The sequence below is a fragment of the Castor canadensis genome, chromosome 18 (assembly GCF_047511655.1).
Source record: "Castor canadensis chromosome 18, mCasCan1.hap1v2, whole genome shotgun sequence".
NCBI lineage: Eukaryota > Metazoa > Chordata > Mammalia > Rodentia > Castoridae > Castor > Castor canadensis.
The window spans coordinates 28,114,896-28,128,715 of NC_133403.1; the positions used below are offsets into that span (position 1 = coordinate 28,114,896).

General features: G+C 47.0%; 2 protein-coding genes across 4 annotated transcripts in view; one reads left to right on the plus strand and one right to left on the minus strand.

Annotated features, from left to right (window-relative positions):
• Positions 1 to 1,057: 1,057 nt before the first annotated feature.
• Positions 1,058 to 5,897, plus strand: Alkbh2 (alkB homolog 2, alpha-ketoglutarate dependent dioxygenase). Its single transcript, XM_020169967.2, has 3 exons — positions 1,058 to 1,664; positions 3,102 to 3,300; positions 4,296 to 5,897. Exons 1-3 carry the CDS (start codon positions 1,424 to 1,426, stop codon positions 4,609 to 4,611), a joined length of 756 nt encoding a protein of 251 aa, XP_020025556.2. The 5' UTR covers positions 1,058 to 1,423; the 3' UTR covers positions 4,612 to 5,897.
• Usp30 (ubiquitin specific peptidase 30) overlaps positions 4,804 to 13,820 on the minus strand; it is a 30,820-nt gene continuing 21,803 nt past the window's right edge. For 2 of the 3 annotated variants that reach the window (XM_020169968.2, XM_074061161.1), the window contains exons 8-13: positions 11,103 to 11,162; positions 10,537 to 10,623; positions 9,870 to 9,950; positions 9,553 to 9,772; positions 7,555 to 7,675; positions 4,804 to 6,992 (exon numbers count right to left, since the gene is read on the minus strand). In XM_020169968.2, the coding sequence (XP_020025557.2) occupies positions 6,728 to 6,992; positions 7,555 to 7,675; positions 9,553 to 9,772; positions 9,870 to 9,950; positions 10,537 to 10,623; positions 11,103 to 11,162 (834 nt within the window). In that variant the 3' untranslated portion in view covers positions 4,804 to 6,727. The remainder of the gene's footprint in view (positions 6,993 to 7,554; positions 7,676 to 9,552; positions 9,773 to 9,869; positions 9,951 to 10,536; positions 10,624 to 11,102; positions 11,163 to 13,820) is intronic. The other variant, XM_074061162.1, reaches the window with a different exon arrangement.

The following is a 13,820-nucleotide window of genomic DNA, read 5'->3' on the forward strand; positions in this document are numbered from 1 at the left end:
TTTTTTTTTTTGAGTTCTTTATACAGTCTGATTATTAATCCTCTGTCAGCTCAATAGCTAGCAAAGATTTTTTTTTTCCCATCCTGTAAGCTGTCTCTTCACTTTGCTGTGCAGAACTTTTTAGTTTGGTGCAGTCCCATTTGTCAATTCTTGCTCTTATTTCCTGAGCTATTGGAGTTCTATTCAGGAAGTCATTGCCTCTGCCCACGTCTTGAAGTATTTTCCCTGATGTGAAAGAAGTCAGACACAGAAGCTATATATTGTATAATTCCATTCATATGAAATTCTGGAAGAAGCAAACTACAGGGTCCCAGGACAGATCAGGGGTCACTGGAGGCTGGGTGGGGGGTGTGGGTTGATAACTAAGAGGCAGGGATTTTATGGGATGGTGGAACTGCACTAATTTTCAGAACTGGATGCCGGTGGAGTGGCTCAAGTGGTAGAGTTACCTGCCTTGCAAATATCAGGCCCTGAGTTCAAACCCCATTACCACCAAAAAAAATTCAGATCTGTACAGTAAGAAGCTTCAAAACGAAGACCCCAACCTCGTGGAGTTCCATTCTACTGCGAGAGACACCAAAAACCAGAAGCAAGAGAGCCTAACATCGATTTGGAGCACAGAGGGTTCTCACAGCTCTTTTCACCCAGTCCTACCACGTTGCAGATGAAGCACTTAAAGCCAGGAGAGCGATTACAGACGGTGGAAGCCCACACAGCTGTAATTTAGGAGACGGGAATGGCAGATACAGGCCCTTCCACCTGCGACAATATGCTGCGACGCACGCACCGGCCGACAGGTGGCGCCGGAGGCAGCGGCAGCCGCTTTTGCAGCCCCCCGGCACTGCGCAGCCGCGGAAACCCACAGGTGGGCGGAGCTTCAAGAGCGGCGGGTCGGGGGCGGGTCGGGGGCGGGTCGGGGCGGGGCGGGCCGGGGCGCGGGGCGGTGCGAGCTTTCCCGCCAGCCCGGGCCATCGCGGGCGTGTGCGGCGCGGGAGCTGCGCGGGGGCCGAGCTTGCGCAGAACGCTCCCACTCCCGCCCCGGTACCCGTCACAACTCCTACCGCCCACCAGGATTGGGCGCGCTGGGCCCTGCGTGTGGGTGGGGGGAGCTTGCTGGCAGCACGTGGTCTCCAGCCCCGCCTGTGGAGCGGGGGAGGGGGGAACTCGGGGCTTGGCCATTTTTAAAGTCCTGGCGCTGGGGTGCGCAGTGCGGGCGCCCGGGTCCTGCGAGCGAGCCATGGTTCCGATGGCGCCGGGTGTGCGGGGGGGGCCTCTGCTTCCTTTCTAGGACGTGACTTTAAACTTAAAATGGAAACTTACAAATAGGAACGTTGCTGTGGCACCACTCGCCTTCTGCATCTGTGGGCGAAGAGGTTTCCGTCGCTGCACAGCCACGACCGCCACTTTACTGCGGAGAGGCGGGATGGACAGGTTCCTGAAGAAGCGTGCACAGGAGGGCCTTGTGGGGAAAGGGCAGGAGCACGAGCCGCCGGGAGGAGACCGAGGCAGCCCGAGGAAAAGGCCCAGGCTGGGGGACCCGACCGGCCCCAGCTGGCGGCACATCGCGGCGGAGGGGCTGGACTGCGATTACACCGTGCTGTTTGGCAAAGCCGAGGCCGATGAGATCCTCCGAGAGTTGGAGGAAGAAGTGGAGTATTTCACAGGTAAGCAGAAGACTGTGTGTGTTGATACACTAGCGATCATGTTTGGAGAAATCTGAAATCAGGATCCATTGGTTACAGATGTGTTTACTGATGAATTCAATAGCTACTCTCTGGGCTTGGGTTGCAAACTTGGGGGTAAAAAACAAACAGGATTGCCTGTCTGCTGCGAGCCAGCGGGTGACTAGAGTGAATCTCCATCTGGCTGTCCTTTCGGAGTCACCCAGGAAAGCTTAGAAAAAAAAAAGTTAAAAAAAGTAAAGACCCATGCTGGGTTTGTGAAACCAATTAAATCAGAATAACTGGACGTGCAGCCAGGGTATATCAGTATGTCTAAAAAATAAAAACAACTTCTAGGGCTGAGGACAGAGCTCAGTGTAGATCACACAAGGCCCAGGGTTAGAGCCCCAGCACTAGGGGAGAAAAAAAAAAGCTTCCCTCTAATTCTAATGAGTAGCTAAGGCTAAGGGCTGAGTCACAGATCTAGTGAGTGGGCAAATGAGTGATCCCTCTATCTGAGTGCTGAGTAGCTCTCAGCACTGCCCAGAAGACGACATGTTGCTAGGCAGAACTTTGCTGGGGCCCATCCCTGCGTTTTTGGTGTCACTGAGGTTTGAACTCAAAGAGAGCTAAGCAGGCTCTCTTCCACTTGAGCCATGCACCCCCACTTTTTTTTTTTTTCGCTTTCTCTTTATTTTTCAGGGACTTTTTTGTGTGGGGGGGAGGGGAGTACTGGGGTTTGAACTCCAGGGCCTTGCACTTGTGAGACAGCCACTGTTACCACTTGAGCCATTCTGTAGCCCAAGGGACTCACATTTTGTCCAGGCCAGTCTCAGACCTCACTCCTACTTATGCCTCCCATGTAGCTGGAATTACAGGCACACACCACCTCTCCTGGCCCTGCCATCTAGTTCCTAAGAAGTTTCCAGGTAGTGCTGATGCTGATGGTTTGGGGACCGTGAGTTGAGAGCCATGCCTTTACCAGTGATAAGCACACGTCTGGACTGCATGAGCCCCATCTTCACAAAGCCACCGACCCTCCATTCCCACAGTTGGCAGAACCATCTGTCCATGGAACCTGATTGTGGTCAAGGTCTCTTTATTTGGTCCCTGCTTTAGTTAAGGCAATGAGGCTATGGTGTTTAAGAAGGACTGGCCTCAGACCATGATTTTCTAAGTGAAGGACAAGAGTCACTGAGGAGGTTTTCTGTTTTTGAGACAGAATGCTGGGATTACAGGTGTGTGCCAACAGGCCAGGTAAGAATCACTGTTCCTACACAAGAAACTTGGGCAAGCCATTGTGATGTTCGAGGAGGGGCCCCCAGCAGGGCAGTACATGACACAGAAGGATACTTAGTGAGCCAGTGTTGGACACTCGCCTGTCTTCATCTGTGGGGGTTTGGGGGGTGGGGACTGAACTGCCACATTTCCTCTGCACAGGTGCACTGGCCAAGGTTCACGTATTTGGGAAGTGGCACAGTGTGCCAAGGAAGCAGGCAACATATGGCGACGCTGGGCTGACCTACACGTTCTCAGGCCTTACCCTGTCCCCAAAGCCCTGGGTTCCAGTTTTAGAGCGTGTCCGGGATCGAGTCTCTGAGGTGACAGGACAGACCTTCAACTTTGTGCTTGTGAACAGGTGACACTTTCCTTGTTTGGTGGACTAAGTTTTATACATCTTCTGTCTCCTCCAAAAGGAAGAGTTAGGATTACACCATGCTTGCTCACTTGTACACATCTTTCTGGGGTGCACAAGCGATTTAGCAGCTGCACACGTGAGCTCCTGCGCAGGGTTAGGTGAGAGGTCAGTAGCTCGTGACATAGGACAGGGGCAGGTTACTGCTCACAGTGGCGAGCATCTTGGAGAAAGTTAAACAGGCTGATTTGGCTGAGAGGAAAGGATTTGCTCTTAGGGCAGGGTATCTCACAGCAGCGCTCATGACATCTGGGGCTGGGGTGTTCTCTGCCGTGGGCAGCGGACCTGTGCATTTCAGATGCTGAGCACATCCCAGGCCTCCACCCCGTAGGTGCTAGGAGGACCCTTTCCCCTTGCCATCACAGCAACCAGTGTCTCTAGACATTGCCCAGTGTCTCCTGGGGACAGAGTCACCTGGCTGCAATGAGGCCTAGGCTGAGGGGAAGGGCTCCCCAGGCATTCGAGCGAGGAACTTGACTGAGCGCTCAAGCATATGTGTGTAAAGCACAGCAGGAGCCTGGAGCATCCCTGGGTTCCCCTTGCGATGCTGGAAAGCAGGGAGGGAGGGAGGGAGGGATGCACTCGGAGGGAGACAGGGGCAGACTGCAAAGGATGTGGGTTTTAGTCTACCTGTAAGGAGGAATCTTTTTATATGACAGGTTTACATGTATGAAGCAGGGGATCAGGAGACATGATTGTGGCTGATTTTGGTTTACGTTTGCAAGCACGAGAATAAACAGTACTAGGTTACCCAGTTAAGATGCTTCAGGCTGGGCTCATCTGTAGGACCTGTGAGGACCTCAGAGCCTTGCAGAAACATGGCATGGATGGCCAGACCTGGCACACTGGTTCATACTGCAAGAAAATAAGGAACCTGCAGTGCTGGTGAGCAGAGGGAGAGGCGTTTCTTCTGTGCTGTGTCTGTTTTCCCACTGCAGGTATAAAGATGGCCGTGACCACATTGGGGAGCACCGAGATGATGAAAGAGAACTGGCCCCAGGGAGCCCTATCGCCTCTGTCTCCTTCGGTGCTTGCAGGGACTTCATCTTGCGGCACAGGGACTGCCGAGGAAAGAACCGGGGCCGGAGGGTGGAGGTGGTCAGGCTGCAGCTGGCCCACGGAAGCTTGCTGCTGCTGAACCACCCAACCAACACTCACTGGTATCACAGTGTCCCTATCCGCAAGAAGATTTTGGCTCCACGGGTCAATTTGACATTTCGTACAGTTTTGCCTACTAAGAAACAAGTGTTTTGAAGGCTGAGTACTTCGAGTTCCTCTTCCCTATGTACTCTGGGAGGAAGCTGCCTTGTCCTTTGTCCACAGAGCACTAGAGGAGGCTGGGAGAAATTACAGGGCTGTTACATAACAACGCACAATTCAGAGGGTGTTTGTACAGCGTCGGCAAATCATGAGAGAATACCCGCTGATTCTTTTTTTCCTAACAAAATGATTCTTTTATTGCTATAATACACAGCAGATACAAAAGTACCTTTAGCAAATCCATACGTCAGCAGTTACCATGGCATAAATTACTAGCTTAACTTAGGTTTTTCCAGAAGGAAGCTACTGACTGCAAATAACTTAAAACTAGAAATCAGATCATTTGGCTGCTCCTTAACCCCTAATAATGTACAAAATGAGGAAGTAAGTTAGCTTCCAGTCAGGCTGTGGCTCACACTCGGTTCATGGCCTCAGTTCATGGCCAAATTCACGCAGTGGCAGTGGCAGTGGCAGTGGCAGGTAGTGCGTGGGTGCAGCTACAGCATTGTAATGGGTCGGAGGTCACACAGAATTGGGTGGAACACCAAAGCCAGGGTTTGCAGGGCCCGCTGTGGACAATAAGGTGGTCGAGCTGCACTCACTGCTGCCCTGGCCTGGAGAGCCTGTGCAGCACATCTACTGGTAGAAGAGTTACCGAGTCCTCAGGACACACACAGCCAGCCATAAGCTGAGCACCTGCACTGTCTGCACTCTTAGCTGACACCAAGGCACATCTGGAAGTGTCCCCCAGCTCATCCCAGTGGAGAAAGCACAGTTCTTAGCCTGATCTCAGGTGACCTTTTGGATAGGTCTGATTCCAAATCTTATCTCCAAAGAGTCAGTTTAAATTTGGTGTCCTTTTAACATTACATTTAAATCTTCCTAAGACATAGGTACTATTGTGTCATCAAAATGCCTTCGGCCCTGGGCTGCATTTATGAGACTTATCTGAAAAGGGAAAAAAAGTGCTTAATATACTCTTAGAATACTGGAAATGCTGGGTAAATTTAGAATATGGATCTAGAACAAAATGACAACAGATGTTAGTAGTTATGCGTGTCTAAAAAAAATCAAACTTCTTCCTGGGCTTTGGTGGTCACTGAATCCACCCCTCACTTTACAAATGAAAAAAACAGGTCCAGAGAGATTGCAGCCCCATGGTCAGCACCCTCCCTAATCCAGCTCTCAAACTAAGCAGGGATTGTCATTTTAGACAACCCCAAACTTCCCCTGTGAACCTTAGGAGCTCTGTGTGGGCAATAAATAAAACATTAAAAGAAGCATTCCTGTGTAATTGTTATCTATAGAGGGAAGAGACGTGACTGTGACGCCAATGCAGAGAGCTGCTCAGTCTGGCAGCCACAGTTTTATAATATACTACAATATCGCTCAATATACAGAAGAGGAAAGCAACAAAGCATTTCACTTACGACACTGACCAACAAGGCAGTGAAAGATTTCCCTGGGGGCCAGTTTTGCAGATGAGCCTTGACTACATAGAAAGAACAAATAATTGAGAGATTAGAAAAGGCATACAAAAGTGGGGGAGGTGTTCCTCAGGCATCTTTTAACTTTCTTTTGACCTCCAGTAACTTGGAAGGAAGAGAGCTTTTTAAAAATTGTTTATACCACTCAGATAACTATTTCTCAGAATGGACATACTACAAAAGCAATCAAAAGCAAAAGGCACTTTTCTAAATTGTTGCCTTTAATTCAATAATTCTTGTCAACAATTAGTATGGGCCTTCTTATTAAAAATAAAAGATGTATGCTGAACATCAGAGGATTATACAAAGAGAACTCCTCTCTGAGAACATCCTGCTATTACAATATAGACAAGGTGGCTTCTGGAGTCTGTTTCTTTTAATTACCTGTATCCGATGAGTAAAAGACGCTCTAGAGACAATGAACACTGTCCTAACTCGAGGACACCTTCCAGCACACGCAGAGCTGCTCAGGGTTGGCTCCAGTGTGGAGCCTGCCGACAGAACACACAGAAGGCTGAGGGGCTTTAGAGGGCTGGGTGTGCACGCACACATGTGGACACACATGCCTTTGCTTTTGTCCCGGACGTTGTGGGCCATGCCACGGGCCCTAACTGGCTGGGCAGTCACTCCTCAGCCCTGCACTCCTGCCCCTGCTGCTGCATGCGGGATAGGACGCGCTCATAGAACAGCAGGTAGGCACTGGAGGACAGGACCTCCTGCAGGCTGGCCTTGCGGACAGTGTCATCAGAAATCCACAGCCACTGGTTGCTGGTTGTGAGAGGATTCTTGGCCGAAGGTGGGGACCGTCGGTACGTGACAAAGTGTCCAGAGTGCATGTCCCCATGGTGGACGACAACTGCCATCAGCCGGAAGAGGTACATGGAGGAACTGAAGGGTGGGAACAAATGCCATTGGTTTATCAATAAAACAGGCCTTGTAGGCAAAAACAAAATATAAAAGAACCTCTATGTGAAACCACAGGGTACCAACACAGTTACCATCACACAACCGAATACTAGAGTTCAGGCCTGTGCTTACTGGCATGGCAAGATGCCCATGCTGAGTGTCTGTACAGGGCACACATGGATGTCGGTATCAAATGAGTGCACGTGTGTACGCAGTGTGGATCTGTACACACATACCTTCATACAGTGGGTGATCAAAGATCTATTTATCTAGGTGGCATCCCAAGAACTTCAAATTTTCTTCTTTATATTTTATATATACACATGCACATTTATATGCACATTTTATATATTTTTGTAATTCTTATTTTAAAGTTATTTCCATTTTGGCCAAAAGTAAGTGGGAATGTGTAATAAACAGTGAAATTCCACTTTAAAATGAAAGAAAAAAATTCGCCACTACATTTCCATTAGCTGCTGTTAGTGAAAAGCTAAGCTCAGAGCCTGAAGAGGGAGTGAAGACAGTGTCCCGGGTAGGGGCTCACCTGTAATCAGGAGTAGCTGGGAGAGGGAAGGGCACTGGGGGTGGCAAGGTGGGCAGTAAAGATCGGGAGCAGGTGCCGTTCATAAAAATCTGTGCTTTGGGGGTCCCTGGCTGATTCAGAACTGCAAGAGAAAAAGATCTGAGTCAATGAAAATTAGCAGTGGCCTTGGGTTAAACAAAGCATGGTTTTGATTACCTTGAAAATAAACTCCCCATAATGCTGCAAAGAACAAAAATTCCATTTTGTATTAAACTGATTCATAGACTTTCCTATTTTTTGTCCCCAAATACTTAGTTTCAAATAGGAAAGTATGTCCAGCACAGGATCTGCTGCTGCCTTAACAACACTGCCTCCGAGATTCCCACCCTCACTTGTTAGTGACATGTATCACACGTGACCAGCGGCTTTTGACTTCTGACCTAAACCCAGGGTTCTCAGATGCCGGCGGCACCCTTTCCATACGGACAACCAAAACTGTCACTGAACACTGCCCAACATCCCCCACTGCTCTACACTGAGAAGAATGAACCTAAATCTTCTCTTTAATTCTATTAACTTCTAAGGAACACCAATGTGTAGCAGCATTAATAAACCCTTATGACTTAGATTAAAAATAACCACGGTGAGCCAGGTGTTGTGTGCTTGCCTGTAATCAGGAAATTAAAGCAAGATGATCTTGAATTCCAGGCCACCCTAGGCTACACAGTGAGTTCCAGGCCAGCCTGAGCTACAAAGTAAGACCACATCTCTAAAAACCAAAGGCTGGGAATGTAGCTCGGTAGTGGAGAATTTGCCTAGCCTGCACAAGGCCCTGGGTTCCATTCCCAGCACCACAAGAGAAAAAGTTAAGGTAATATTTACATCCTCTCCTTTCAGGTGTCATAGTTGAGTGCTTCATGTACCAAGTAGTTTACTACTAGCATCTTGGCCACAGCCACCATTCTCCGAACATTAGCAGACCTGCACCTCTGCCTGGGGAAGGAGGAGGCTAGGATGAAGAGGCCCTTGATTTAAAACAGAAGCCAAGGGCTGAGGCCTCTCGCTACCTCCCCACCTCAGCTGTTCTCCATGTTAATCTAGTGACCTGGTGAGAAAAAGCAAAACAAGGTCTCCCTGAAACGCCATCATGCCAGGCCATGCAGTTGTAGTTATAAAAAAGAATAAAAGGTGTAAGGGACACTCAGACGGGAAAGTATGGGGGTGTGAGAAAACAGTCCTGGCTTAATAAGGGGACATATCCAGGTGGTGAGCTCAGGCTTGGAGCCCTAAGTCAGCAGGTTTTCCTCATGTGTAACTCCAAAGAACTCAGTGTCTCACATATGCTGCCTTTAAAATGTCACATTCTAGACCACTTCTTGCATTTTGCTGACTGCCCTGCTTGTTCCCCTTGTGAGGCCTCAATTTTCCATTAGAAGACTGAGGGCAATACTGTAATGCTGCTGTGTTGCCAAAGTGGGAGCCCACCAACAGTTAGCCACAGAGATCAGTAACGGAGTGAGATGAGTGATTGAGGAAGACATCACGTCAGCCCAAGCAGATGTTCAGTGACCCTCAGGCAAGCATCTCTTCATGCATAAGTGAGATGGCTATCTTGGGGGAGGGAAGAAAGAGAGACTCACTGGAGAGATGACTGCTGTTTAGCCATGACAGCAAAAGGCAAGGCAGCAATCTGAAGCTTTTCTTCCTATTCTTTGCCTCTGCAATAGCGTTTAAGCCTATGTATTTCATTACTCTCTAATTTTACCCTCTTCAAGGAATCTGGCTGGGGATGTAGCTCAGTGGTCCAGTGCTTGCCCAGTATGAAGTGAGTGAGGCCTTGGGTTCCATCCCCAGCACCACTGCCATCCCCCTAAAAAAAGAAAAAAAGAAATCTCCCTGTTCCAGACCCTCTCAAGAACTTAAGTAGCCCCTGCATGAGCCTTGCACTCATGTCCTAAGGACCCAGAAGGGGTAGTGCCAAATCCCTGTTCCCTAGGCCAACTGTCACGCAGGCAGCACCTGGCTTGGGGGCTGTAGGCCCGTCCTGCAGCTCCAGCGCAGGCCCTGGCATCTCCTGCAGCTTGGGGCTGTGCTGATTGGGTTTGTGTCCCAGGAGGCGGTACTTATAGATGTCCATCATCAGGAACTCATTAAACTGCACGTGCTCGTGCCGCTTCAGGGGCGTGCCGTGGCTGGACCAACTCAGTCGCTGCAGGTGGATGCACAGGCACTGAGGGAGCTGTGGGCAGGGGAGGAACAGAAAGAGCTAAGAAGTCCCAGGAGCGGGACACAGGGTCCCTCCAAAGGGAAGCCAACCAGGAGCATGGTGGGCTCACCTTCCCAAGTTTTAACTGTTTAACAAAAGTTGTCCTTTGGTGTTCCACTTTCTCCCCGTTCAATGTTCCTTTTGCTTCAATCTGAAATAAAAGCAATAGCATTTCTCTGCAGGAATCCCTGGAGCAGGATATCTATGGGGAGTAGCCAACTGCTGGGGACTGGTGTTACACTGCATATGGATGGTACTTGGTAACTATGTGCTGAAATCGCTCAGCTGTCCAGCTGTTTGAAACTGTTCTCACTGAGTCCTCTCTGTCATTTAGTAACAGTAGCCATGGATGGAAGGGAAAGTGAAGAATCAACACTGAAGCTTCAGCGGTGGCATGCAATCTATTTTGTTTTTCTGTCTTCAGAATTTCTGTGCATATAGTTCTTCTCGATGCAGGGGAATTATGCGGGGAGGCAGTCAAGTAGCATAGGTGCAAAGGCAGAGGGTGAGATAAGTGGGAATGGAGGGGACTGTGCAAATTGGAGAGGGCATGACCCAACTCCAGGTACCACACTCAGGTTTTTTCTTTAAATACTGTGGATGAAACAAATCTCATTTAGGAAACAAAACTACAAAGGAAGTCATTTTCCAAACCCAGTCAGAGGAAACAGCAGTAGGAAGAGTTCAGGGCCAATGGTGTGAGAGGTGCTATAGACACACACACAGGCCACATATACCTTTGTACAGTTGTCACACACAACATCCCGTACTGATTCTGATGAGATGAAGTGGTGAAGGCAGTGGTCCAGGGTCAGTGGATGACCCTACAGCATAAGAAGAAAATTACAACTCAAAAGAGAGCAACATGGAAACCATTAGCAGTGGCAGGGTGAATTCCACAGCTTTATTTCGGAGTACAGAAACAATAAGCTTCACAGAGAGGACTGAGTTTCCTGAATAAAGATGAAGCTCAAAACACCCTACGCTGCTTCTACGGACAAACTCAAGAGTAAGAGGACAGAATATTCTAGAAAATTATGGACTTCCACATTTTTAGGTACCTTTGAGTTTGAGATAAGTATGTGTGTGTGTTGAAAAAGCAAACATTTCTGCAATAAGAGAAACCATCAGCCTTTCTCATCCTCTAATCAGGCACTGGTAACACAGACTAAAGTTAAGATGGGTTCAGCTGACCACGGGTCAGAATGACACACAAAATCTGGGCCACATAAAATGCCTCAAAGCCCTTTCAGACTAAAATATCTCCACAATGGACCCAAATAAGGCAGAGGTCAGTACATACCCACATGGCAGCTGGAATGCTGAGTGAAAGGCTATCAAAGGTGTCAAATCGAACAGGACTCTGAAACAAGTATTGTAGAAAATCCAGAAAGGGCTTAGGTTCAATTCAACAGATCAGCGACATATGCCAAATTAACATAATTAAAACATAGCATATTTGGATACAAATTCTATAAAAACAACCTCGGACACTTAAGAGTTACAGTAAGAGCTACAGAACAGCTTGGAAAACTTGTAAGATACATACCTGACTTAGCAGCTTTGGGGACTGCATCGTAAGGAAATAGCCATGAACACAATGGCATTCCATTACGGCATTATTCATAGCACCTGGATAGCTGACCCCTCCAGGGAATGAGCAATTACACTGCAGCATGCCCACAGAATTAAAGAGCATACTAACAGAATGTAGTGGGAGAATGTGTGATTTTTCTTTTTTCTTTTTGACAGTACTGGGGTTTGAACTCAGGTCCTGAGCTTGATAGACAGGCAGCCTACCACTTGAGCCACATCGTCAGTCCTTTTGTTTTAGGTATTTTTCAGATACAGTCTTGTGTTTACGCCAGGGCCAGCCTGGACCACAATCCTATTTACACTCTCCGTGTAAGTCAGAAGCATACCCAGCCTTTATTGGTTGAGATGGGATCTCACTAGCTTTTTGCCAGGGCTGGCCTTGAACTGTGATCCTCTCCATCTTCACTTCCCAAGTAGCTAAGATTACAGGCATGAGCCACTGCACCTGGCCTGAGAATGTGTGATTATGTGGAGAGATGTTCATGCTATATCATTAATTGCAAAAAAAAATTATAAAAAGTAAAATAGAAGCAGATGGTAAAATAAGGTAGGCATTCCTGCTTTTGGAAATGGAAGAGTATTTTAAACTAACCCTCCCCTATAGATAACAATGGTATAATCTGGACTGAAAGAAAACAAAACTATTTGAATGATTAGAGAGCTACCAAAAACAAGCAGAGATTGAAAAGAAGTCAACTCAGAAAAACAGGCACTTTACGGGTGACATTTGCCCGTTTATGGCATTTTTGCCAATTCTACACAGTGCTGGGTGACAGAAAGCAGCTCTCTTACAAGAACTGAGCTGTCAGAAAGACTCCAGGAAACCCTCAAAAGAAGGGAGACACAGAGAGGATGATCCCAGAAGTCTGTGTATGGTAGTCCCTTGGTACCTATGGTACACGGTTCCAAGAAAACTGCCACTGGGGAAAACCCACAAATGCTTAGGACGCAGGGTTTAAACATAAGCAGAGATAACACAGGACTGATAGAGTTTCTCTGCAGCAACTGAGCTGCCTAATGTGTGCATGGAATTTTTTTTTTGGACCCTGCTTAGTCAAAACCACATGTAATAAATCCATGAATACAGTAAGCTCCTTGTAGAGACTGCCCAATTCAAGTGCTGACCACAGAACCACACATGAACAGCGAGACTCTGGGGGGCTGGCAAGGCGGTAGCCGGAAGTTGAAACAACTGAGCAGAGATCCTGCTGCCTAAAGGAGACAGAGTTTGGAATTTGAGTCCAGCCAAGTTAACACCTGCCAGAACAAAATTCCTTTTCCTTTAGAGAAACATAAAAACCCCAAGGTCTCTATTATAATGTCAGATATGCAATGCAAAGAAAGAGAAAAATGTAAACCATGGTGAAGAAAAAAAGAGATGACCTAGATGTTGAAATTAGCATGCAATAACTACAGATGTATTAGACATCTGCTCCAGGACAGAAAAGAAAATAGACATTTATTGTGAATAGGCAAATGGACACACTCAACAGCAGAGAAATGATTAAAAAGAAGGGGATGGAAATTTGAAAATTTTACAACTAAAAAGAATAAAATGAGAAAAATCTGTTGGAAAGGCAAACAGAGATTGGAGGTGGAAAAGAGTCAGTGAACTTGAAGATGGGTCAACAGAAATGACCTAACTGGAAAAGCACAGGGCAACACTCGTGAGAAATAACAAAGCATCAGTGATCGTGGAGCAACGTCAAGTGGAGAATGGGTGTTAAATCTTTTTTGAAAAAATAATGGTTGTAAAACTTCCAAATTAGGGGAAAAACATGAACATACAGATTTAAGAAACCCAGTAAACTCCAAGCAGGACACACACTAAGAAAACCATATCTACACAGGATGGACAAAAACAAGGAAAATAATATTGTAAGCAAATTTAAAAAAAATAATACTTTACAGAGAACAATATGACTGACACTAACTTTGAAAAAAAAAAGGGGGCCAGAAGAAAACAAAACAAAGTCTTTAGAATGACGAATTTAAAATAAACCATAACCAGGGAAAGGGAGGTGGCAGGGGAAAGGGGGGAGAAATGACTCAAACATTGTATGCACATCTGAATAAAGGAAATAAAAAATAAATAAACAAATAAAAAATAAAATAAAAAAACCCAAAACCAAAGAATGGCAACACTGCCAATCCCAAACTCTATATATAGCAAAATTGTTCTTTAAAAGGTAGGGCAAAGCAAAAGCATTCTTCTAGAAATGCCATACACCTGCATCTGCTGGTGATCAGGACACAGGACATATAAAAAGGGAGCCTTTAGGCTGGAAGGAAAGTGTAACAAACAAACTTAGACCTACAGGAAAGACTGAAGAACACCAAAAATGGTAAATGTAAAGTATTTTTTATTTTAATTTCCTAAAAATACACATAACTAGCATTGAGTGCAGTGGAGCACTCCTGTATG

Bases quoted from the DNA above. Each gene is read 5' to 3' on its own strand.
- Alkbh2 (XM_020169967.2), top strand. From the start codon at position 1,424: ATGGACAGGTTCCTGAAGAAGCGTGCACAGGAGGGCCTTGTGGGGAAA. The intron at 1,665-3,101 runs GTAAGCAGAAGA...TCCTCTGCACAG, and splicing joins AGAAGTGGAGTATTTCACAG to GTGCACTGGCCAAGGTTCAC. The intron at 3,301-4,295 runs GTGACACTTTCC...TTCCCACTGCAG, and splicing joins AACTTTGTGCTTGTGAACAG to GTATAAAGATGGCCGTGACC.